This window comes from Pseudorca crassidens, chromosome 18, assembly GCF_039906515.1.
Source record: "Pseudorca crassidens isolate mPseCra1 chromosome 18, mPseCra1.hap1, whole genome shotgun sequence".
Taxonomy (NCBI): Eukaryota; Metazoa; Chordata; class Mammalia; order Artiodactyla; family Delphinidae; genus Pseudorca; species Pseudorca crassidens.
In genome coordinates this window covers 62,028,921-62,054,867 of record NC_090313.1, presented here as the reverse complement: position 1 = coordinate 62,054,867, position 25,947 = coordinate 62,028,921, and the positions used below count along the sequence as shown (strand labels likewise).

The 25,947-nt window shown below is 36.3% G+C and overlaps 1 protein-coding gene across 5 annotated transcripts in view; it reads right to left on the bottom strand.

The window, feature by feature from the left end:
• The window catches only part of FNDC3A (fibronectin type III domain containing 3A), a 162,240-nt gene that overhangs the window by 4,807 nt on the left and 131,486 nt on the right, over window positions 1-25,947 (bottom strand). For all 5 annotated transcript variants that reach the window (XM_067713874.1, XM_067713876.1, XM_067713873.1 and 2 more), the window contains 11 exons: window positions 20,989-21,127; window positions 20,388-20,456; window positions 19,452-19,570; window positions 17,739-17,844; window positions 17,476-17,651; window positions 15,888-16,001; window positions 15,021-15,170; window positions 14,634-14,917; window positions 14,316-14,528; window positions 11,542-11,708; window positions 10,004-10,131 (listed from right to left, as the gene is read on the bottom strand). In XM_067713874.1, coding sequence (XP_067569975.1) covers window positions 10,004-10,131; window positions 11,542-11,708; window positions 14,316-14,528; window positions 14,634-14,917; window positions 15,021-15,170; window positions 15,888-16,001; window positions 17,476-17,651; window positions 17,739-17,844; window positions 19,452-19,570; window positions 20,388-20,456; window positions 20,989-21,127 — 1,665 coding nt within the window. The remainder of the gene's footprint in view (window positions 1-10,003; window positions 10,132-11,541; window positions 11,709-14,315; window positions 14,529-14,633; window positions 14,918-15,020; window positions 15,171-15,887; window positions 16,002-17,475; window positions 17,652-17,738; window positions 17,845-19,451; window positions 19,571-20,387; window positions 20,457-20,988; window positions 21,128-25,947) is intronic.

Sequence of the window (25,947 nt, the reverse complement as noted above, 5' to 3'; positions counted from 1 at the left end):
AATGCAGATTTGTAGTTAAGAGGATGGCAGGTAAGACATTAATGTTTTCACTTTCTTTGCATTTTAACTGAGAAATGCAGACTAAAACTTAAGCTTGGAAAGTCTGTGCATATCTAGCTGGCCAAGAACTTTGAAACAGTACACCACCTGCAACAGAATTTACAGGAAACCGTTATAGAAAGCTTATCGAGTTTCATAAATTGGTATTTATCCTTACTTTAGCTTTGTGAATATATTTACAGCATGGAGAAAATAACAACTGTGGAATTGGGGCCAATAAGACTGAAATCACTATTTTACCTATTTATATCTACCTCTATATCTACATTCTAAAAATCTATTTGGTTGGTGAGATTAATTTACCAAGTACCCATACTAAAATTCAAGACAGTCCTTGTTGTTACCTTTTAAGGACAAGTATACATGTTTACTACCAAAGACAACCACTTTTGAAGCGTCATTATAGAGGAACAAATTCTGTTTATTTCTACTTTCTGTGTACATTACATATCCACAGTCTTATCTTATAATGAGTCATAATACAGTCTGTATTATTTATAGAAATTAGTGTTAAGACAATGATTTCAGCAATACATTACTATTAGACTGAATGCAGACTTACTCAAAACTTCCCTAGGATTTATTATAGATTTGACTGCATTTAAAAGTAATTACAGTTGACCCTTGGACAACACGGGTTTGAACTGTAAGCGTCCACTTACACACAGATTTTTTTTCAATAAGTACAATCTACAGTACTACACAACCAGAGGCTGGCCAAATCCATGAATGTGGAACAGCGAACACGGAGGGCTGACCGTAAAGTTCTATGTGGTTTTTCCACTGCACTGGGGAAAAACCAGTGCTCCTAACCCTTGTGGTGTTCAAGGGTCAACTGTATTCATTAAGACAAATAATAAGGCATATGTTGTCATATAATTTGGCACATATGGTCACATAATGTGATCCTTCTGTAACTTATGAATGTATTATTGCAAATAATTATTTCCTAGTGATCAATAAATGAAGGGAACAGTAAAAACCCTCAAAAACAACTGAATATGGACAAATAACCACGTAATTCGTCTCTACCATTCTTCCCCTCTATTATTGTCCAGGGAGTTGTAAGTGAACTTGGAGCTTTTAGAGCAATCTTTTTTTTGAATTTAATTTTTTTTTTATACAGCAGGTTCTTATTAGTCATCAATTTTATACACATCAGTGTATACATATCAATCCCAATCGCCCAATTCAGCACACCACCATCCCCACCCGCCACTGCTTTCCCCCCTGGTGTCCATACGTTTGTTCTCTACATCTATGTCTCAACTTCTGCCCTGCAAACCGGTTCACCTGTACCATTTTTCTAGGTTCCACATATATGCGTTAATATACGATATTTGTTTTTCTCTTTCTGACTGACTTCATTCTGTATGACAGTCTCTAGATTCATCCACATCTCTACAAATGACCCAGTTTCGTTCCTTTTTATGGCTGAGTAATATTCCATTGCATATATGTACCAAATCTTTATCCATTCGTCTGTCGATGGGCATTTAGGTTGCTCCCATGACCTGGCTATTGTAAATAGTGCTGCAATGAACATTGGGGTGCATGTGTCTTTTTGAACTATGGTTTTCTCTGGGTATACGTCCAGTAGTGGGATTGCTGGGTCATATGGTAGTTCTGTTTTTAGTTTTTTAAGGAACCTCCATACTGTTCTCCATGATGGCTGTATCAGTTTACATTCCCACCAACAGTGCAAGAGGGTTCCCTTTTCTCCACACCCTCTCCAGCATTTCTTGCTTTGTAGGTTTCCTGATGATGCCCATTCTAATCAGTGTGAGGTGATACCTCATTGTAGTTTTGATTTGCATTTCTCTAATAATTAGTGATGTTGAGCACCTTTTCATGTGCTTCTTGGCCATCTGTATGCCTTCTTTGGAGAGGCGTCCATTTAGGTCTTCTGCCCATATTAGGATTGGGTTTTTTTTTAATATTGAGCTGCATGAGCTGTTTATATATTTTGGAGATTAATCCTTGGTCCTAAGATTCATTTGCAAACATTTTCTCCCATTCTGAGGGTTGTCTTTTCGTCTTGTTTATGGTTTTCTTTGCTGTGCAAAAGCTTTGAAGTTTCATTAGGTCCCATTTGTTTATTTTTAAATTTCCATTACTCTAGGAGGTGTATCAAAAAATATCTTGCTATGATTTATGTCAAAGAGTGTTCTTCCTATGTTTTCCTCTAAGAGTTTTATAGTGTCCATTCTTACATTCAGGTCTCGAATCCATTTTGAGTTTACGTCTGTGTATGGTGTGAGGGAGTGCTCTAATTTCATTCTTTTACATGTAGCTGTCCAGTTTTCCCAGCACCACTTATTGAAGAGACTGTCTTTTCTCCATTGTATATCCTTGCCTCCATTGTATATCCTTGCCTCCTTAGTCATAGATTAGTTGACCATAGGTGCGTGGGTTTATCTCTGGGCTTGCTATCTTGTTCCATTGATCTATATTTCTGTTTTTGTGCCAGTACCAATATTGTCTGCAGCTTCATAGTATAGTCTGAAGTCAGGGAGTCTGATTCCTCCAGCTCCATTTTTTTCCCTCAAGACTGCTTTGGCTATTCGGGGTCTTTTGTGTCTCCATACAAATTTTTACAGAACTAGAACAAAAAATCTTAAAAGTGCCATTGGTAATTTGATAGGGATTGCATTGAATCTGTACATTGCTTTGGGTAATATAGTCTTTTTCACAATATTGATTCTTCCAATCCAGGAACATGGTATATCTCTCCATCTGTTGGTATCATCTTTAATTTCTTTCAACAGTGTCTTATAGTTTTCTGAATACAGGTCTTTTGTCTCCCTAGGTAGGTTTATTCCTAGGTATTTTATTCTTTTTGTTGCAGTGGTAAATGGGAGTGCTTCCTTAATTTCTCTTTCAGATTTTTCATCATTAGTGTATAGGAATGCAAGAGATTTCTCTGCATTAATTTTGTATCCTGCAACTTTACCAAATTCATTGATTAGCTCTAGTAGTTTTCTGGTGGCATCTTTAGGATTCTCTATGTATAGTATCATGTCATCTGCAAACAGTGACAGTTTTACTTCTTCTTTTCCAATTTGTATTCCTGTTATTTCTTTTTCTTCTCTGATTGCCATGGCTAGGACTTCCAAAACTATGTTGAATGACAGTGGTGAGAGTGGACATCCTTGTCTTGTTCCTGACCTTAGAGGAAATGCTTTCAGTTTTTCACCATTGAGAATGATGTTTGCTGTGGGTTTGTCATATATGGCCTTTACTATGTTGAGATAGGTTCCCTCTATGCCCACCTTCTGGAGAGTTTTTATCATGAATGGGTATTGAATTCTGTCAAAAGCTTTTTCTGCATCTATTGAGATGATCATATGGTTTTTATTCTTCAAATTAATATGGTGTATCACATTGATTGATTTGCGTATATTGAAGAATCCTTGCATCCCTGGGATAAATCCCACTTGATCATGCTGTATGATCCTTTTAATGTGTTGTTGGATTCTGTTTGCTAGCAGTTTGTTGAGGATTTTGCGTGTATATTCATGAGCGATATTGGTCTGTAATTTTCTTTTTTTGTAGTATCTTTGTCTGCTTTTGGTATCAGGGTGACGGTGGCCTCACAGAATGCATCTGGGAGTGTTCCCTCCTCTGCAATTTTTTGGAAGAGTTTGAGAAGGATGGGTGTTAGCCCTTCTCTGAATGTTTGATAGAATTCACCTGTGAAGCCATCTGGGCCTGGATTTTTGTTTGTTGGAAGATTTTAATCACAGTTTCAATTCATTACTTGTGACTGGTCTGTTTTATTTTCTATTTCTTCCTGGTTCAGTCTTGGAAGGTTATACCTTTCTAAGAATTTGTCCATTTCTTCCAGGTTGTCCACTTTGTTGGCATAGAGTTGTTTGTAGTAGTCTCTCAGGATGCTTTGTATTTCTGCGGTGTTTGTTGTAACTTCTCATTTTCCATTTCTAATTTTATTGATTTGAGTCCTCTCCCTCTTGATGAGTCTGGTTAATGGTTTATCAATTCTGTTTATCTTCTCAAAGAAACAGCTTTTAATTTTATTGATCTTTGCTACTGTTTTCTTTGTTTCTATTTCATTTATTTTCTGCTCTGATGATTTCCTTCCTTCTGCTAACTTTGGGTTTTGTTTGTTCTTCTTTCTCTAGTTCCTTTAGATGTAAGGTTAGGTTGTTTATTTGAGATGTTTCTTGTTTCTTGAGGTAGGCTTGTATAGCTATAAATTTCCCTCTTCGAACTTCTTTTGCTGCATCCCATAGGTTTTGGATCATGTGTTTTGTCATTTGTCTCTAGGTATTTTTTGATTTTCTCTGTGATTTCTTCAGTGATCTCTTGGTCATTTAGTAACGTACTGTTTAGCCTCCATATGTGTGTGTGTGTTTTACGTTTTTTCCCCCTGTAATTGATTTCTAATCTCATAGTGTTGTGGTCAGAAAAGATGCTTGACATGATTTCAATTTTCTTAAATTTACTGAGGCTTGACCTGTGACCCAAGATGTGACCTATCCTGGAGAATGTTCCGTGCACACTTGAGAAGAAAGTGTAATCTGTTTTTGGATGGAATGTCCTATAAATATCAATTAAATCTATCTGGTCTGTTGTGTCATTTACAGCTTGTGTTTCCTTATTTATTTTCTGTTTGGATGATCTGTCCATTGGTATAAGTGAGGTGTTAAAGTCCCCCACTATTATTGTGTTACTGTCGATTTCCTCTTTTACGGCTGTTAGCAGTTGCCTTATGTATTCAGGTGATCCTATGTTCGGCGCATATATATTTATAATTGTTATATCTTCTCCTTGGATTGATCCCTTGATCATTATATAGTGTCATTCTTTATTTTAAAATCTATTTTATCTGATATGAGTATTGCTACTCCAGCTTTCTTTTGATTTCCATTTGCATGGAATATCTTTTTCCATCCCCTCACTTTCAGTGTGAATATGTCCCTAGGTCTGAAGTGGGTCTCTTGTAGACAGCATATATATGGGTCTTGTTTTTATATCCATTCAGCAAGCCTGTGTCCTCTGGTTGGAACATTTAATCCATTCACGTTTAAGGTGATTACTGATATGTATGTTCCTATTACCATTTTCTTAATTGTTTTGGGTTTGTTTTTGTAGGTCCTTTTCTTCTTTTGTGTTTCCCACTTAGAGAAGTTCCTTTAGCATTCATTGTAGAGCTGGTTTGGTGGTGCTGAATTCTCTTAGCTTTTGCTTGTCTGTAAAGCTTTTGATTTCTCCATCGAATCTGAATGAGATCCTTGCCCGGTAGAGTAATCTTGGTTGTAGGTTCTTCCCTTTCTTTCATCACTTTAAGTATATCATGCCACTCCCTTCTGGCTTGTAGAGTTTCTGCTGAGAAATCAGCTGTTAACCTTATGGGAGTTCCCTTGTATGTTATTTGTCATTTTTCCCTTGCTGCTGCTTATCCTGTATGGGACTTGCTGCACTTCCTGGACTTGGGTGGCTATTTCCTTTCCCATGTTAGGGAAGTTTTCGACTATAATGTCTTCAAATATTTTCTCTGGTCCTTTATCTCTCTCTTGTTCTTCTGGGACCCCTATAATGCGAATGTTGTTGTGTTTAATGTTGTCCCAGAGGTCTCTCAGGCTGTCTTCATTTCTTTTCATTCTTTTTTCTTTATTCTGTTCCATGGCAGTGAATCCACCATTTGGTCTTCCAGGTCACTTATCTGTTCTTCTGCCTCAGTTATTCTGCTATTGATTCCTTCTAGTGTAGTTTTCATTTCAGTTATTGTGTTGTTCACCTACCTCTTTGTTTGTTCTTTAATTCTTCTAGATCTGTGTTAAACATTTCTTGCATCTTCTCGACCTTTGCCTCCATTCTTTTTCCGAGGTCCTGGATCATCTTCACTATCATTATTCTGAATTCTTTTTCTGGAAGGTTGCCTCTCTCCACTTCATTTAGTTGTTTTACTGGGGTTTTATCATGTTCCTTCATGTGGTATGTACCACTCTGCCTTTTCATCTCATCTGTCTTTCTGTGAATGTGGTTTTTGTTCCATAGGCTCTGCAGTACTGTAGTTCTTCTTGTTTCTGCTGTCTGTCCTCTGGTGGATGAGGCTATCTCTAGAGCAATTCTGAAATTTACGGTGCTTAAGCACCACTTGGAACTTAAGAACAAAGAAACAAAACCAGCAAAAGAAAAACAGAATTGTGGGTTCCACTCCTAGACATTCAGATTTATTTGGTCTGCAGGCCACTCTGAGGAACAACTGTTTTTGAGAATCTCAAGTTCAGAAGTTTAAGAATGGAAGAAATTGTATAGAATCCAACAGGCCACTGTCCCAGCAACCGTTCTCCTACATTGCCAACAATACCCTAATTTTGGATGGGGTATCCAAAGTACAGCCCCTGTACTAGGAGAAGCTGGCGAGGCTTAAGTCCAGAGGTGGGCCCTGGCTGGCTTAAGCCCTGGCACAGTCACTGCTTCAGGGATGACTTTGTAACCCAAGTGCTATCTTTTCCCTGAATGTGAATAAGGAAGTGTAAGTTCCCCATGGCAGGCACTGAACACTGAGAGAAACTATGTCCCTGATGACTTCATTAAGCTCCTCAATCAACCTACCTACCTACAGGCTTCTCCCTAAGAGGATTTATACTTTATAAGCCAATTTGAAATTTTTTTAAATTAATTTATTTTTTAAGTTATTTTTGGCTGCATTGGGTCTTTGTTGCTGCATTCAGGCTTTCTTTTTTCTAGTTGTGGCGAGTGGGGGCTACTCTTCCTTGCAGTGCGCAGGCCTCTCATTGTGGTGGCTTCTCTTGTTGCGGAGCATGGGCTCTAGGTGCGTGGGCTTCATTAGTTGTGGCATGTGGGCTCAGTAGTTGTGGCTCACGGACTCTAGAGCACAGGCTCAGTAGTTGTGGCGCACAGGCTTAGTTGCTCTGCGGCATGTGGGATCTTCCCGGACCAGGGCTCGAACCTGTCCCGTGCATTGGCAGGCGGATTCTTAACTAGTGGCCACCAGGGAAGCCCCTATAAGCCAATTTGTATTAATTTTTCTGGTATTTGTAACATTAATGAGCTTGGACACAAGAACTCTTTTAGGTACAGACTCCCAGATGGTGCTTATCTGCTTTGACAGTGGTTCTACTGTCCCCCAGTATTTTCACTTCACCCTGTTATACCACTTGAAATGCTGCTTTTGGTTTAAAAGCACTTGCTTTAAAAAATGTATACACTTCTGGGAAGATTAAAGAGCCAGCAGACACTCGACTTTTGACATGAATTTTCCCAAGGAAAGAGTCTTTTTCCTAATGGCAATAAGGTCAGTTATACTGTGTATATGAGAATTATGATGTATGTGAGAGAGGAAGGCAAGAGTCAGAGGAAGAGTGTAATTTTAGAGAACGGGGCCAAGCCTCGGGGAGGTGCTGCAGAGCAGGGCACAGAGCAGCAAGAAGGCAGCAAGAGTTTGGTGAAAGCCACTGACTGATCAAAGAGGGATGAAGCAAGGGAAGAATGTAAAGAAATCAATATTTTTCTAAGTTTGGCCCAGGGTCGTAAGTACTGGCTGCTGCTAGGCTAATTTGCTTCCAGGTCCCCAAACCCAGCAACACTACAGGTTAAACAGTTTTTAAATAGGCTAGCCTAGAAACTCAACCACCAACTTATAAGTAATAATCCTCTTCTTAAAAACATCAACAGTTCCTACTGCTGTAGAATGAAGACCCACTAAGACTTGGCCTCCTCCACTACACACTCCAATCTTTTTTTTTTTAGTTTTATTTTTTATTAGTAATCTATTTTATATATATTAGTGTATATATGTCAGTCCCAATCTCCCAGTTCATCCCACAAGCATACCCCCTGCTTTCCCCCACTGTACACACTCCATTCTTGAGCCTTACTCAAGTCATACTTGAGAGTTCATGGTTCCTCCTAAGCTCATCAACTCCCCAATAGACTCCCTTTAATGATAATCCTTTTGGAAAACATTCCAAAGTCCAGCTGGAAAAAAAAATCATTCCTTTTAACAAAGTATGTTTTATCTTTATCATGATCTTTTATTTGCTTACACAGAATGTCATGATTATGAAATTTCTGCTTGCTTGCTAACGTCTAATAAACAACTTTCTTGAAATCAGAACAGTAACTTATTAATAATGTAGCCCCCTCAAATTCTTCATATGTAGTATTTAATACATGTGTGTTGAATAGCAAGTCAATTTTAAGTAAAATATTAAAATCCCATGAATGAGATTGAACTCTTAAAAAATGACCTTTAAACTTCTGGAATACAACTTGCCAATCATAAAATTTTATAAACATTTAAGAGATTTAGATGAGCATATATATGATGAAGTTCTAAGGAAATCAGTATTTTAAGTTTTACAGTATGCTTACAATCTAAAGTAAAATTGATGATAGGGTTAATTTAGCTTTTAAGTTAAATTAGAATTAGCACTGCTGTTTCAGGTAGTGATATGTTTATTAAAATTCATATACTACTCAAATGTGGGGTCCCTATTTCCTTTAAATATGTAATGAAATTACATTTTCTTTAATATTAATTTTGTTTCCTCCTTGGAAGGAAACCTACTTATCTATAAATCATATTCAAGTCTAATTATCATGTCAATTTGCAGATGGCTTAATAAAGAAAAACAATCACATGCCAAATTTAATCCAGCTCTTTGGGGCCTTTTGTAATTTTGGTTAAGAAATTATGCTTCCATATTTAGCAAAATTGAAAGGAAAAAATTATACCTTATTGAAAGGTAGTCTATTATTAATAGTTATAATAGCAGAAGAGTGAAATAAAACAGATGAATGATTTTTTAATAGTGAGAAAAGAAAATACAAAATAAGAAACTAAAATGAAAACAACCCAGCTTAAAAGCTCTCAAAATCAAGAAGAGTAACAGCAAAAAGGAAGAAGCAGATGAAATGCTTACAGAAATAAGGCTTTTGAGTTGCATAAAAACTTCTTTATAAAAGTCATAATGACACTGACAGCTGCCCACTTCATCGGCTATTCACTGTTTACCAGGAACCTATCTTTGAAATTTTACCAGGAAGGTGATACTTCCTCTAGGCTTCCATAATAACTGTGTCAATTGTCATATTTACAACACTGCATTATAACTATGACTATTACTAACATTGTAAAAGCCTCTTCAATGTTGTCTCTGCATCTGTCCTCATCCTACTCTGGTCACAATAATCTTGTGTCTGATCATGTGCCTACTCTGGTCAAAATCCTCCACTGGCTTCTCATTTTACATGGAGTAAAAGTCAGAGTATGACCTATATAATGCCCTACACGATCTCCATGCCCGCTCACAGACCCCCTACCATTAAAGCCCTGACTTCATTTATTATTCCTCCCTTTGCTCATGCTGCCCCAGCCATAGTGGCCTTCGTCTTGTACAGTAAATTTAACAAGCATGCTCCTGCCTCAGGGCCTTTGCACCTACTGTTTCTGCTTCTTGAAACACTCTTCTCCCCATATTCACTTCCTTGGGGTCTCTGTTCAAATGTCACCTGACGGCCCTATATAAAATAGCACTAGCTGTCCCTCGCCCTAGTACTCCCTAATCCTTTTATCCAGTTTTATTTTTTCTCTATTGTGCTTATTACTATCTAACATATGATATACTGATGTGTTTATCTGCTTTTAGAATCTCTTTTTCTACTAGAATGTAAGCTGCACGGAGGCAAGGACTTTTTGTTCACTTGTATCCTGAGTGCCTGGCACAGAGTTCAATAAATACCTGTCAAATGAACGAATACTCTGTTTAAGTGCAGTTCACACCCCAAAGATTTTGAATCCTGATATACTGTGTAGTTACTATTTTTTGGCACATAGTAAGCACTGAACAAATGTTTTTGAATTAGGAAGATAAAGGTAGTCAAATCCTGCATTGAAAATACATAAAAAAGGTGAAAGTGTGTATCTATAGAATTATATTTTGGCACATACCTGTTTGAATTCTGAATCTTTTCCCACCATAACTTGAAGACTGTAAATAACTGGATCACCTTTCATTGGCTGTAAACACTCCCATGTAATTTCACAAACGTGATCATTTACCTTCTCTATTTTGGGGGCTGTAGAGAACAAATACAAATAAAATGTGCTCTACTTGATTTTTAACATGGCACATCACACAGACACTTGTTTCAATCAAAATCAACAGACTTTAAAACATAGTTACAAACTTGAAATAAATATTAGTGAATTTTTGAAATTTTCAGAGAAACGGTCAATGGCTAACTCTTATCATCTCCAGGCCATACAATCTACAAGCACTCCAATGGCCAGACTGATTAAAAGATCTGTAAAGATAAGTACTATTTTCCCTGAGCTAAAAAAAGCCAATGGCAGTTCTACATCTTTTATGGTACTTCAAAGAGCATAACTAGAACATGAAATTTTATAATTTAAGAAATCTTCTAAGAGAATGAGTTGAAAAATACACCTAGCTGCCTGACCACATATATGACTGCCTCACTCAATAGTGGGGTACAAAGGTGTTAAAATCAGCAATCTTCTTAAGGTAAAGAGACACTAAACCAGATGAGGGAACAGAAAAATAACTCAGTGAAATCCATCAGCATTATTAGAAAGACTATTCAAAGAACAGTCTTGCTAACTATGGATCTGCTTAACAAATGATACATTCAAGTATATGATCCAGGACACTGTACCAGAAATCTTTGTAATTTGTCCTCAGAGGGTGAGGAATTTTAGTATTTTTTACTTTCCAGGGTCATTTTAAAGTAAGAACCCTGCTGAAATTAATTTTAAATATATAATATGTACACAAATGTGTGTATGTATGTAAATTTGATTTAAAAATTCAAGTTAACTAAGTATTTATTTATGTTTTGCTAAACAGATGACCTGGCTCTCTCCCTGAAATCCGAATGAAAACAGCAATGACTCAAAACAACCAGAATTGTGATTTTTTTTCTTTAAGTAACAATAGTGGAAACAGCAAACAACCCTATTAGAAAACGAGCCTACCTATTCAGTTTAGTACTTTTATGTTTATTAAAAAGACCAGTGACAAAAACCAGCACTTGTCTGATTATCAATATGCCAGATAAAATAGCTTTTATTATTAAGTGAAAGTCCCAGTAGGTAGGCTTGTCTAATTTCCTTTTTATAATTTAAATGTTGGACACATCCTGGATGATAATTTTGATAATTTTCTTTTCTTTTTTTTTTTTTGCGGTACACGGGCCTCTCACTGTTGTGGCCTCTCCTGTTGTGGAGCACAGGCTCCAGACACGCAGGCTCAGCAGCCATGGCTCACAGGCCCAGCCGCTCCGCGGCATGTGGGACCTTCCTGGACCGGGGCACGAACCTGTGTCCCCTGCATCAGCAGGTGGACTCTCAACCACTGCGCCACCAGGGAAGCCCCCTGGATGATAATTTTAATAGTACAAAAGTACTTTATGAAAAGTGCATTTAATTTATTATTAAAGAAAATAACTTGAGGATGTATAACTTACCTTTCAGGGCAGCTGGGACAGATTTTGGAGTAGTGAAAATATATTCTTGGGAAAGAGGACCTTCCCCTGCTTCATTACAAGCTTGAATACAGAATTTATAAGATGTTGACTCATTAAGTCTTTGTACTTTGTATGTATGGCATGGACCTCTGTACAGGGATATAAACCTAAAATGGAAATGACTCCTATGAAAAATAAACCTTGACTACCTTATGAAAAACGTTTAAAAACCACTAAAAAAAAAAATACAGTTCAGACATTATTTAGGAGTAATAAGTTACTCCTAGGAGTAATAAGTTACTCCTAGAATTTAATGCCAGGAATGGTTTGTCACACAATAAATCTGTGTTTTTTCGGCAGATGATGAAAATCACAGAATTAGTAAATTTCCCAATTTGACATGGTTTCCTGAAAATTTATTGCTAAATTTTTCTCTTCAGGCTTCTGGTATAAGCTTTGTTTCTGACTGCTGTTTTTTAATGTTTACATTTTAAAGGATACTCAGTACATCACAATTTTCAATATAAATTATTTCTAACTAGAGTCATAGGCATACAATTTGTCACATAAAAAAGAGAATTCCCTTTCCCAGGCATAATTTTAATTGATTTGGTGAGGTTTTCTTAAGATTTACATAACAGTATGAGATAATATATAATTTCCCATAAATTATCCACTTGAACTGTTCAATGGAAAGTTTAACATCATATATGTTATCCGTATGCTGAATGTTCCCCAAATTTTTGATTGGCTATTTAAAAAATTTTTGGAAACTGAGGAATGAATAATGAATACTCATATAGTTCTAACAGTCTGAAAACTGTAGTTAGATTAAAAATGAAGAAATATTTAATAATCTTTAGTAAGAGTATTTCCAAGAAGCAGTAATTAGATAAGCCTTGCCTTTTTTTTTTTTTTTTTTTTTTTGCCGGTACGCTGGCCTCTCACTGTTGCGGCCTCTCCCGTTGCGGAGCACAGGCTCCGGACGCGCACGCTCAGCGGCCATAGCTCACGGGCCCAGCCGCTCCGCGGCATGTGGGATCCTCCCGGACCGGGGCACGAACCCGTGTCCCCTGCATCGGCAGGCGGACTCCCAACCACTGTGCCACCAGGGAAGCCCAAGCCTTGCCTTTTGAATCTCCAATTTTTTTTTTTTTTTTTTTTTTTTTTTAATGATAGGAAAACAACCAGTGGCAAAACCACTGTCGAAAAAAGGTGAACGATGATAAAACCTGTGGTCAGGGAACAGCTGAGGTAGCATTCTGACATGATCCCACAGCAAGTGTAAAGAGTTGTGAAAAGTCAAAAGAAAGTAACTAAAGATATTAAATTGATTTAGTGCATTAAGTTTATATGGTAAATTTACAGTATCATAAAACGTTTTAATTTATTTATTTTCCACAGCCAAAGACCATACCCCATACCCTACAACAATTCTCTAGATGCTAGCTAAATATTAATTACGGCTAAAATTCTAAAATAAGAATATAAACTAATATAATCTATACTTAATAGAATCTTTGTTCTATTATCTTTCAACCAAACACCAATTAAACCTGTTTCCAGTAAACCTTCTTGCACTACCCCAAATGTAAATGCTAGAAAGGGGATAAAAATAATTAATTAACCTAACAGTAACAACATATATTAAAGATAAATGGCTATACCAAAAACCTGTGGCAAGGCAAAGAATTTCCTTCCAGAGATAAGGCTACAAACAGTACATAAAATTCTGCCAAGAACAAAGGCGAACATTCATAGAGGCACAGATTTCAGGAAATGATCAATACTATTTGCTCTGTGTAATGCTCTTACTGTTGATACAGTATGTTTAATTCTGTATGCTATTTTAAATGTGTAAGTACTTCTGATAGAGAGTACTTATATACAAGTACCTTGAATATTCCATTATTGAATACTTGGCTAAGATACAAACCCAACACAAAAAACAAAGTAATCTTGGGAAATACTGTCCCTGGTACTCTGAATCTATCAGACATACAAATTATTTCTAATAAACTGAGTGAAAAAGCAAACAAATAAAAAAGAAAAACCAACAAAAAAACCCACCAGATTCTTAAAAGATTAGAGTAACGGCTGTGAAAGATATATGGCATTGTTTATTTTGGATATAATATCAATAAATTACCCAGACTGGAATTTGAATAATTTACACCACACTTACTTTGAGTAACACTATAATTCAAATGCATGATTTAGTGGGGTAAAATATGGCATGGATGTAACGAGACTGTAAAGGATGGTAGCACAGAGAAGAACCAGAGTAGCCAGGGGACTGGACTATTTATTCAGAGAGTCTAAGATCTGATGGTGAGGAAGTAAACTACTGCATTCACTTAGTGTGCAGGCCCTGTGAGGGTGTGGAGGAGGGTGAGATATAATCCCTGCCTTCAAGGATCTCAAAGGCCTTAAGCCAATCAATGATTTACTGTAAAAACTGCCTCTTGCTGGAAATAAGCACTGAAGAGATTATTTTCCAGCACAGATTACGTTTCTTTTACTAGCTTGAAGAGAGGAAATGGGTTAGAGATGAGAGCCAAATAATAGTTCCCCTAATTTTTTCTCTCTTGCATCACCCTCCCAATTATAAACAGAAAATCTTCATTATGTCTTCTGATGTTTCAAAAATGGCATACTTAAAAACTATTTATGAGACTTCTAACTCTGTTTTTTAAAACTTATTTCTATTGTTAAAAAAATTTATGTACTTAAGACCTGAGAAACTATATAAAGAAGCAATTAGAAACACCTACCTTCCATTCTTATCCTCCATCTGAAGGTGGTACTGAACAGAATCTGTTGACAATGTCTTTGGGGTTCCTTCTCCCCACTTCAGTTTAAGGTTCTGGTGGCTGAAGGCAACACATTCCAGACGAGGTGGATCAGGAGGGAGGGGTTTAGTTTTTAATTTTATCATGTGGCTGAAAGGACCAGCTCCAAGGCTATTCAAGGCTTGAATTCGTATTCTAAGTGCCATATTAAAAAAAAAAAGAAAAAGTTTAGTTTATGATTATTCTATTTAAAGTGTCCCTCTGGTCTAGGCAAAAATTAACATAGTTTTTACTGTGTACCTGTATGTTGTATCTGGTTGCAAATTGTCTAGAATGTAGCTTGTAACCTTTCCCACAGTCAAGGGCTGTTTATCTCCAAAGTCTATGCTGTAGGCAAGGATTTCTGAACCATGATCACAAGGCTTTTCCCAGCTTACTGCAAGGCATGTAGACGGTGAATAATTGGGATTTTCTATATCATCATCACTTACTTCTTGAAGACAAGTCACAATACCAGGAACTGATGGTGGAGTCACACAGGCTACTACTTCACTGAAAGGGCCTGCACCCACAATACTCAGAGCCTACAAATTAACAGAGCCCAAAAGGTAAAGACGCGATCATGAAAATGCTCACAAGACGCAAAACTCTGGATAGAGTAAGTGACAAGGCCCTGACCGCCTTTACCTGGACTCTGCAATAATAGGTAGTTGCTGGTGAAAGTCCTTTTAATTCATAACTGAGACCGGGCCCACAGTAACATATCTGCATACTTCCTTCAACTCCTCCCCACTCCAATCGATATTCAGTGACATCAGTTCCATTACTCAAAGGGACCTTTAAATTAAGAAGAGGATAAAGGTCTTAAGTCCTGACATGATTAAATAGCTTTTGGGCAAAAATGTTCTTTACCTGAGCATATAAAAAACTGAATTGTTTTTGGATTTTTAAAAAATGTTTAACAGAATTTAAACTGTTCAATATTACATTTTTATTCATTAAGGCCACCTGAATTTAAGATTTGTCAAAAGTATAACTTTGTTTTCAATTAGAAGTAGAAATATCACTGAAACACTTTAGAAAGAGTACTTTAATGTAAATATACTTCAACTCTATTAAGTAATATAAATGTTAAATCGTACAAGGACATTTTCTTTGTTAAATTTCAAAGGAAAATGAAAATGTAATTATCATTATTGATTATTACTATATGCAATAAATATACTAGAGATAATAAACATAAGAGAAATAGTATTATAGTAATTCCTATGAATGTTTGCTCTGAACATTAAGCTCACCGTGGCTAAATATCTCAGTACCCAGACAAAGCCTTTGATAAAATACAAAGCACATCACAAACAAGAATCTAAATACTTGTAATGTAAATATACCTTATTTAAATGCTTCAAAGAGAAAAAAGAATTCACTTTTTACCAAGTGAATTTAACTAGGACTTACTCTTTGTATAATTTATGGAGATGAATGCACAGTGTCTTTATTCTTTTATATAAACTGTTTCAATCACTTAAATATAAGTCAAGGAAATTACAATACCTCCCAATTCACTTGTGCACAAGTTGCAGATCTCCATGTAACTTGAGGGGGCTTGCACTGATCTGGTGGTCCAGGGGCTGTAGTAATATCACATTTTTCTGAAAATGGTCCAAACTAGAAAAACAAATATTGACTAGTGTTTTCATTTTTCACCTACCAACTGCACAGCTCTCCATAAATATTCACAAAAAATCAAATTCATCATCCCTTTCCTTTAAGACTAATTGGACATAAAATTCTAAAAGAAATCACAGAAAGTAAAGATTTAATTAATGATCATGGAAGTAAATATGTGGGGTGTTTTAAAGTTTCATTTACTATAGTTTCTTCACTTGCCCCTATTACTTCATGAATTGGTTTTTGTAAAAAGGGCGGGGCATTCAGCAATTGGGTTGGTCAAATAAATAAGAAAAAATTCTGTGAAGGGTGAAGAAATGGATACCAATTAAAGGCATGAGAGGTGATGGGCATAAATTATATCTTAAAATTTAGAATAGCTTTAGTAGGGTGTAAAAATTAAATTCTCTGGAAATACAGAGAACAAATATTTGCTTAAGATGATTTTGACAGGTTATCACAAACCTGAAAATATAGGTTAAAGACACTAGCACTAAAGATGTTAATCCCAGTGTACTGCAGCCTTGAGGGGCTGACAAGATCATGACTTCAGAAAGGAAGGAATGACGTACGTAAGGAATACCAACCAAGTGTATAAAACTGGCATGTAAGAAATTTAAAAGTAACTAAGTTTACAGATATAATGAACTCAGTTGGAGAATGAGACATAAAACAGCACAGTTTACTAAAATCTGAAATAATGGGGAGAGACTTGTCAGTTTAACTTTATGAAATTTTATACTGTAGTTTAAAGAAACACAGTGCTAACTCAGTTAAAGTAAGAAATCACTGCTTTGTCCTTAGAGAAGTTTTAATTCAGAGCGACGGTAGGTGTCACAGTTGGGTGGAAAGGGCGCTGGCTCTGGGATCTGAGGAAGTGGCTGGCCTCCACCACTTCTTCGTCTGTGTGACTGCTGGGGCAGCTATTAGCTTTTCTGAGCCCCAGCTTCCTCAGCAGTAAAATGGAGACATCACCTGTTTTGTCCATTTTATGGAGTTGTACATACATAATATTTTTTTAAAAAAACCCACACAAAACCAGAATGCTTAGAATGTAAGTTTTCTCCTTTAGGCAAAAAATGAATCACAACTAGATGCAAACTGAAAGTAAATGCTGCATTTAACCAGCCTCAAAACACTTAATAACTCTTAAGTATTTCATCTTATGATCATGTTTCTACTCTTTTCACAAAGTAAACCCTATTAGCACTGCCTGAAAGGCAAGCTTTAGCTTAGCTAAAGTCCAAAGTGTCACATAGTGTAAGTGGGGTTTGAAAATACTGAGTGAGATTCTATAACAATTAAGTTATGGTATACACTGACTTCTCTCTTATTTATCAACAGAGGCTTATTAAAAATTGTAAAATTTGGAGTTGCATGTTGAAAGCAAAATGGTCAAATAATGGGTACAATGACGTATGTTATATGAAATACCACTGTGATTATAATTCAGTCAGCTCCGTCTTCGTACCCCCATTTTGTTAGCTGCACGCAGTCTGAAGCTGTAAGTCTTTCCAGGAAGAAGGCTGCTCACTGTACATTCCACTTCAGAACCTTGGTAAACTTCTCTGGGTTCATCTCTTTCTACAGGAGACATTTCCACACCATAGCAAGAAATGGGTGATCCACCATTGACCAAAGGGGGTCCTAAAGGTGGAAAGATTCATGCAATTTAGCAAGAGGAATATATTTAATACTAACTTAATTATAATTTATTACCAAAGTGAAAATTACCCCATCGTAACTGTATTTCTTTTGCTTTGGGTCTACCCTGTAATCTGGGAGGGAGGCATGGGCCAGGAGGCACAGCTGGAGTCTGCACAAGTAAAGATTCAGATACCTGCCAAAACAAAAGCAAAAACAAAACGAAAATGCCCCAAGCCAAATAATCAGACTGCTTTTGTTAGAGGAAAATAAGACAAACACAAAGATTGCACCAATCATTTGAAACTGTACTTGACTATCAACAGAAAAGGAATAAAGTTCTGAATAAAATCAAACCCAATTAAATCATTAAAACTCAAATTTTATACAGGCAAATAAAATAGACATGTATTATGTGACTACTAGATACAAAGAAAGTTACCAGAACCCCCCTGCCCCCAAAAAACCCTCTCTTTTCTTCTTTCCATAATTAAAAAAACAACCAAAAAAACCCTCCATATAACCTAATGGACATTATTTTTGATCATGTCCAAATGGCTCTACAAACCTCTTCTAAAAAAGGATGTTTTAACATACTGTAAATGCTGTCTGCTCTGTTTTCAGGAGGTTTAGACTATTTTGTCCACCTGACTGTATTTTTAACCTAAACATTAATTTATTTATTATTAAAAAAAAAATCTTTCCTTCTTTCTTTCACCCTAAAAATAATTTAAAAATCAGGTAAGTTTTCCCAAGTATTTGGCATCTTTCCAGGTATTTGGTATTACTTTTAATTTCTATGCTATTAAAAAAATCTTTTAGTTTTATTTTAAAAAACTTTCTCTTAAAAACACTGACACAAACTCAGTGCCATATTCATTATCTGCACTGTATTAAGGTTTACACTTAAACTTATTCCAAACATAAATAAAATATTTGGTCATCACCTTATTCAGAAAGGCATTCATATAAGAATACTATAGATGCTATATTAGAAAGATAGGTGTTTTTTTGTTGGGGGGGGGAGGGGAGTGGGGGTTTGCATTTATTTTAAACCTAGGAAGATTTTCTTATTAAAGAAAATGAAGCAATTGGATCCAAAGCCTGTTGGGCAGGACTTGCAACTCAGTTTCACAGTACTCTCATTTTCAACAAAATGCTTATAATTCATTAAAAAACCCTACTTTCATTGCATTAAATCCCATTTGAAAAATAATAACAATTATGAATGCTCCAAGAAACATTCTTGGTTGAATTCATTAAAAAACAAAAAAATCACTTCTATTAAAAAACATACTTCTCCAGAACATTACAAATGTCTCATATATAATCAATGGCACATATAAGTCCATTTTGGTTTTGGGGTCTCTAATAAGTGAAATAATTGTGAAACTTTTCTGAAATAAGTGGATATTTAGAATTTGTATTTAAACAGTAAATGGTATTTTATGGTTTGTCCTGATACACATAATTTACGGTACACTAAATAAGCCTACGATTATTTTGTTTCTATTTTTGTTAGGTAGGGTTATTATTGAGCATCATCTTAAAATTTATCTTTATAAAATTGTCTGCAATGTTTTCATATATTTATTCTCCCAAAGCTAAACAGCAACCAGACAATAGATATTCACTGAATTTTGACCATAAGCTAAGTACTATATGTATTAGAATAGTGTGGTCACTATAAATTTAACCACCTACGTTATACATTTATGATTTATTTCAATAATTGAGGTGGCATCTGATGATCTCATCTCATTTGACCAAACTTGGAAAAAAAAATCTGCATGTAAGTATTACCGCACTCTGTCCTCCATCACTGATGCAGTAAACTCGAAAACGATAGAAACAGCCTGGATTCAGTCGATCGCAAAGATGTTCCCTAGTAGCTCCACTGTATATCATATCCCACTTGTTTCCTGTAAGGTGAAGAATTATGTTCAATCAGGTACCAGGTAATGTTTAACATTTTGGTATCATAGACACAGCAGGTATCCTAGCTTCATTCACTAGGTAAGTGTTTATGTAATTTGTCAGAAACAATTTAAGCCTGTTTTGAGTTTCCTGGAAATGATCTAATTTTCTTTATGTGTGCAGCTTCCTAGACAAATTTGTATGGCTTTGTTGAAGTGAAATATCTCTGTAACTCTGTACAGACTTTGGCTTAGATTGATAATTTACTTTTAATTAAACATTTTAAATGTGTTTACTGGGCCGGTAATAACATTATAACACACAAAGAATAGAAAGAACCAATACCATAGGAAGTTTAGTCTTAATTAAAAGACATCCTTATTTTTTGCAAGGAAATAGGCCATTTGATAGAAATAAAGATTGTTAAATGTGTGATTCAAGAATAAATTTTACTAGGCAAAGAATTTATTACTAAAACTAGTATAATGTAAGTTAAGTTTTAGAAGATGGTTTTTCTGATACATCTGGGTATAAATCTAACTGAGTAAGCTAACCTTCAGAAGACTTTAGGTATACTGGAACTGAGTAGTGCAAACAAAGGAGGGAAAAAAATAAGAAAATAATATAGCTATACAGCAGCCTTGCATTTGAGTCACTGTATTTCTGGAGATTACAACTTAAAGTGGGTCATAATAGACAAAATCTTAAATGCTACAAACAAAGGAAAAAATCAAGAGAAAAAAAAGAGATTATACAAAATTTAAAATCATGAAGAGTAAAGGTAGACTGGTATAAATATCAATTTTTAATAGATATTCTTACCATTAGAACCTTCTGCCATCTCTACTACATATTTATTGATGGCTGCCCCTCCACCGTCTTTTGGTGGGTCTATCCAAAGAAGCAAAAGTGTTATTAGGCAGAGTATACACAATTAAAAAAATCACATAAACTCATAATAGACAGAATACCAAACTCAGGATTGCTCTAAAAGAAAGAAGAATCACCTGCAATGATTTTTTAAAAAGTTAACTCCAGCATCTCATTTACTCTCATTTTTGCATAAGGTAGTACATAAGCAGGTGCTCAATTAATTTTTGTTTTAAATGAATAAGTGATTTTAATTTCTCGTGAAAACCAGGATGACAAGAAACTGTAGCTACAAGTTCAGTAATCTTTCATTTCACACATTGCTGCCCCTGCTCAAAGTTCTACAGTGGACCCCAAGTTCTTCCTCCATCAAATCTGAACTTAGTATGTGTGACTACAAAGCCATCCTCAAAACAGTAAATGAGTCTCACATTTCTTACTGAACTTACTTGAGCTAACAAATTCATTCAAGTATCTTAAAAATGATCTAAATATTCAAATCATTTAAATCAAATATAAAGGTAATGATATACAAGTATGCATAATATCTTACCCCAAGTTATTTTAAAACTATGTGAATGTATCTTTCCTTTAACTGAGGGCTTTACAGGTACTCCCGGTTTATCAGGGCATGTAGTAAATTCAACTACTTCACTTGGATTACTTTTACCTTCTGAGTTATAAGCAATAACCTATGATGAGAACACAAAGACATAAAATAATTAATGTTTGATACCTAATGATATTGGCTTAACGACCAAAAGTGATGAGAGACAACTAGGCTCAGTCAAATGATTTATGTGAGAATTGCTTGTCTTCAAAAGGGACTCAGCATTAAAAACAAAAAGGGATCCATCTACGTCTCTATATACACTAATATGTATAAAATAGATAACTAATGAGAACCTGCTGTATAGCACAGGGAACACCAATTTGCTGTACAGTAGAAACTAACACAATATTGTAAAACAACTATACCCCAATTTAAAAAATAAATAAAAACAAAAACAAAAAAAAGGGACTTAGCCTATATGAAGAAAATTCAGGTATAAAATAATCCCCTTTTAGAATCAGTCTTGAAAATACAAGTATAAGTCTAACATTTTGATACTAAACAAGAGTCATCACTGAAACAAGCTATAATCTGGTGATACTTGATGGGCTTTAGGCTTGCTTTAACTTATTCTTTTATTATTCTTCAGGGGTTTAAAAAAATGCCCACAAATTCTCTGAATTTCCTCTCTTTAAAGATAAAGGTTAATTCCTCTTCCCTTGAACTGTACTTAATGACTTGCTTCTGACAATGTAGAAGAAATGATGGTATGTGTAGCTTCCCTATGGAGAAGCCCATGTGGTGAGGAACTAAAACCTCTGACCAAGAGACAGCAAGGAGCTGAGGACTCCTGGCAAAAAGTTCACTTGAGTGAACTTGAAAGCACATCCTCCAGCCATAGTCAAGCCTTCAGAGGACTGTAGCCCCACATGACATCTTGACTGCAACCTCATACAAACCCTGCATCAGAACCATCCAGCCAGGCTTGTCCTGAATTCCTGACCCACAGAAACTGTGAGCTAAATAAATGTTCATTTTTTCAAGCTAAGTTGTGCAACAATAGATAAATATAATTCATATTTATAATAATTTATACTTATTCAATATAATTATATTTTTCACTTCAGAAATTTAATTACATATATATTTTAAAATTCTTATTTATTTTACTTATTTTTGATCGCATTGGATCTTGGTTGCTGCGCATGGGCTTTCTCTAGTTGCGTCAAGCGGGGGCTACACTTTGTTGAGGTGTGCAGGCTTCTCATTGCGGTGGCTTCTCTAGTTGAAGAGCACGGGCTCAGAGCACACGGGGCTCAGTAGCTGTGGCTCACGGGCTCTAGAGCGCAGGCTCAGTAGTTGTGGCACATGGACTTAGCTTCTCCGCGGCATGTGGGATCTTCCCAGAGCAGGGCTCGAACCCGTGTCCCCTGCATTGGCAGGCGGATTCTTAACCACTGAGCCACCAGGAAAGCCCTATGTTTATATTTTTACCTATCTCTTCTACTGAACTTAAAGTTCCTCAAGTCCAGTATCAAACTTGATATGATTTTTTCTCCAAACCTGCTCCATCTCTGTTCTTCCCCATCAGTAATAAGCACTACTACCATTTACCTAGTTACTCAAGCCAAAAATCTAGAAGGATCTTTGATCCTTTCTCTAAACTTATTTGTCAAATCTATTAGTAAATCCTGTACTCTACCTCCACTTCTCTGTTTTCTATACCTACCACAACCTTAGTTAAAGCCTCCTTTATTTGATGTTTGCTGAATGACTGTAACATACTACTAATTAGTTTCTCAGCTTCCATTCCTTTCCTTAACCTCATCTATTCTCTACATGGCAGCCAGAGGGACTTTATCACTTCTCAGCTTCACGGCTTCTCATTTTACCAGAATAAAATCTAAATTCTTATCTACAAAGCCCTATGTGATTCCACCCCTGACTACCTCCACTCGAAAGGTTCGAGTCTTTTACGTTAGCAGTTATTTCCTTTGCCTGGAATGTTCTTTTTAATCTTGACATGCCACCTCCTTCTTGTTATTCAGATCTGTTTAAATGTCATTTCCAGAACTTCCTCGACTACCCAGTCATTCTGTCAACTCACCCTATTTTAGTTAACTTGCATAGCACTTATCACTATCTAATGTTTGTTTGCTTGTTTGTCGTCTATTCCTTCCACTAGGATATTAGCTGTTTTGATCACTGTTGAATTCTTACTGTTTAGAAGAGTGCTTATCATAGAGCAGATGCTCAATAATTACTGGCAGAATGAATGAGCCATAGGTGGGGACCACTATGACGTGACACTACAGACGAGGATCTAAATAAAATCTATTACCCCAAATAACTCATGCAACCCATGAGAACTCAGTAAAATTTAGTGCAGTTGTTCAGTTTTGCTCAGGCTTCCTCATCAGTCCTCCCACATATTCAGATAGAATTTCAGGATGTTTTCTCACTCTGCTGCTTTACAAATTAGACTTCAAAGGGGGTCAAAACACTTTCAACATAGTACAGTGTTTACTTAAACCTCACAACTAGAGGAAGATTTTTTTAAAAAACTGAAGTATAGTTGATGTATAAGTTACAGGGTGTACAGTATAGTGATTCACAATTTTTTAAGGTTATACTCCATTTATAGTTATTATAAAATATTTTCTATATTCCCTGTATTGTACAATGTCTTTTTAAAAAAAAGAAATTTATTTATTTATTTATGGCTGTGTTGGGTCCTTGTTGCTGCGCACGGGCTTTCTCTAGTTTTGGCGAATGGGGCTACTCTTTCTTGCGGTGCACGGGCTTCTCATTGTGGTGGCTTTTCTTTGTTGCGGAGCACAGGCTCTAGGTGTGCAGGCTTCAGTAGTTGTGGCTCACGGCCTATAGAGCACAGGCTCAGTAGTTACGGCGCACGGGCTTAGTTGCTCTGCGGCATGTGGGATCTTCCTGGACCAGGGCTCGAATCCGTGTCCTCTGGATTGGCAGGTGGATTCTTAACCGCTGCACCACCAGGGAAGTCCCAATGTCTTTTTTTTAAAAACTTTTAATTTTATATTGGAGTTTAGCCAATTAACAATGTTATGATAGTTTCAGGTGCACAGCAAAGCGACTCAGCCATATATATATACATACATGTATCCATTCTCCCCCAAACTCCCCTCCTATCCAGTCTGCCACATAACATTGAGCAGAGTTCCCTGTGCTATACAGTAGGTCCTTGTTGGTTATCCATTTTAAATATGGCAGCGTTGTACAGTATGTCTTTATACTTATTTTTTTATACCTAGTAGTTTGTACCTCTTAGTCCCCTACCCCTACAGTGCCCCCTCCAGAGGAAGCTCTTATTTTTAAATTATATACTTAATAAAATCTTTGGCTGCACCGTGCCGCATGCGGGCTCTTAGTTCCCCGACCAGGGATCAAACCCGCGCCCCCCAGCCGCCAGGGAAGTCTGAGGAAGCTTTTAAAGTAAAAGCAGACTCCATAAAAACCATAAGGTCCACTAATTATGTTTTTAAAGCTATATATGTCAGCACTGCCTTTTACTTCAGTTAGCCAGTAAGGTATAAAACCGTATTTTCCCCCAAATTTTACGAGTAATCAAAGCATTCATTTATTGTCCACCACAGAGGGAGCACTGTAACTCTAGGTGTGGTGCACTTTTTACCTTCAGAGTTTAGAATCTTTGTGCAGATTCTATGCAGACAGGCAATATGCATATCAAAAGAATTAGGCAACAGAAGAAAGATTACTATGGCCTAAAATGGTCCAGAAAGGCTCTGAAAAAGCAAATGGAAGTGATAACTGGGTTTTCACAGACAACAGCAGTGAAAAGGGGAAGATTGGGTAAGAGAGAATAGAAAGATGTGAGTACAGGAGCAGAAGGGAATAATAAATAGTGAGCTCTGCTCAGGGAAGGATGAGTATTCAGTGTGGTGAGGGAGCCAGTTCAAGTAAGAAGTGAAAGGCAGTGCAGTTAAAAAACTGAATGGGTTGGAATATAAAGAACCTTATAGCAAATTAAGGAAATTATATTTTGGAGGCAAAGCTGTGTTTCAGACAGATTAGGTATAAAATATAACTTGGATTAGAAGGTGAGCAATTAGCTTGAAAGTGATACAGAACAGGTTTGGAGATTTAGTACGCTTTAGGACAGAAATGACAGCTCGCATAAGGCAAAGAGATGATATATCCAAGGCAGAAAGGGATATTCCAGGTAGAACTAAGGACTAAACTTGGGCCACACTTAGATAGGGCAGAGGAGAAAGGGAGACATCATAAAATGACAACAGACAAGATGAGAAAGAAGAGGGAACGTGACTCTGTACTGTCATAGATGCTGATGTATGAGCAAATTTCAAGGATGGAAGATAAGTGAAATTGATGGACCCAGATACTGTTTTGATTTCTCTTCACCTGTGAGAAGGCCTCAAAAACAAGTAACAAGCTGAAATAAAGGTATCTAAGGGTTCTCAGCTCAAGGTACTCAGACCCTGACTTTTAGAAGCCTTGCTACTTGAAAACATATTTTTTCAGGAACTTCAGGAAATAAGGCATTAGTTTTCTAGTGGCCCAGAGTCATAGGGCTGGCCACTAGTCTCTGACGGTTTTAACTCTTTCTTGAAAATCTGGACACTAGGTCCTAGCCCAGCTTCCAAGTGAACCACTGGATGGAATTAGCATTGTTCAGTTGTTTATCACTCTGAATTTGAAATGATTTTAAGAATTCTCATTGCTCTCTTATGCTTTAAAGTTTTATTTTCATTTTTCTTTTGTCCTTTAAATTTTTTTGTTCTAATTTTGTTATAGTATTTTGAGTGTCCTAGGATTGTCCTTACTGTACAACCTAGAACTCTGGCATTTGGTAAACTTGCTCAAATTAGAATTTTATGTTAATCGTATCCTTATTGTTTCTTTACAAACAATAATATACTATTTAGTCACTACTTCCGGCATTAT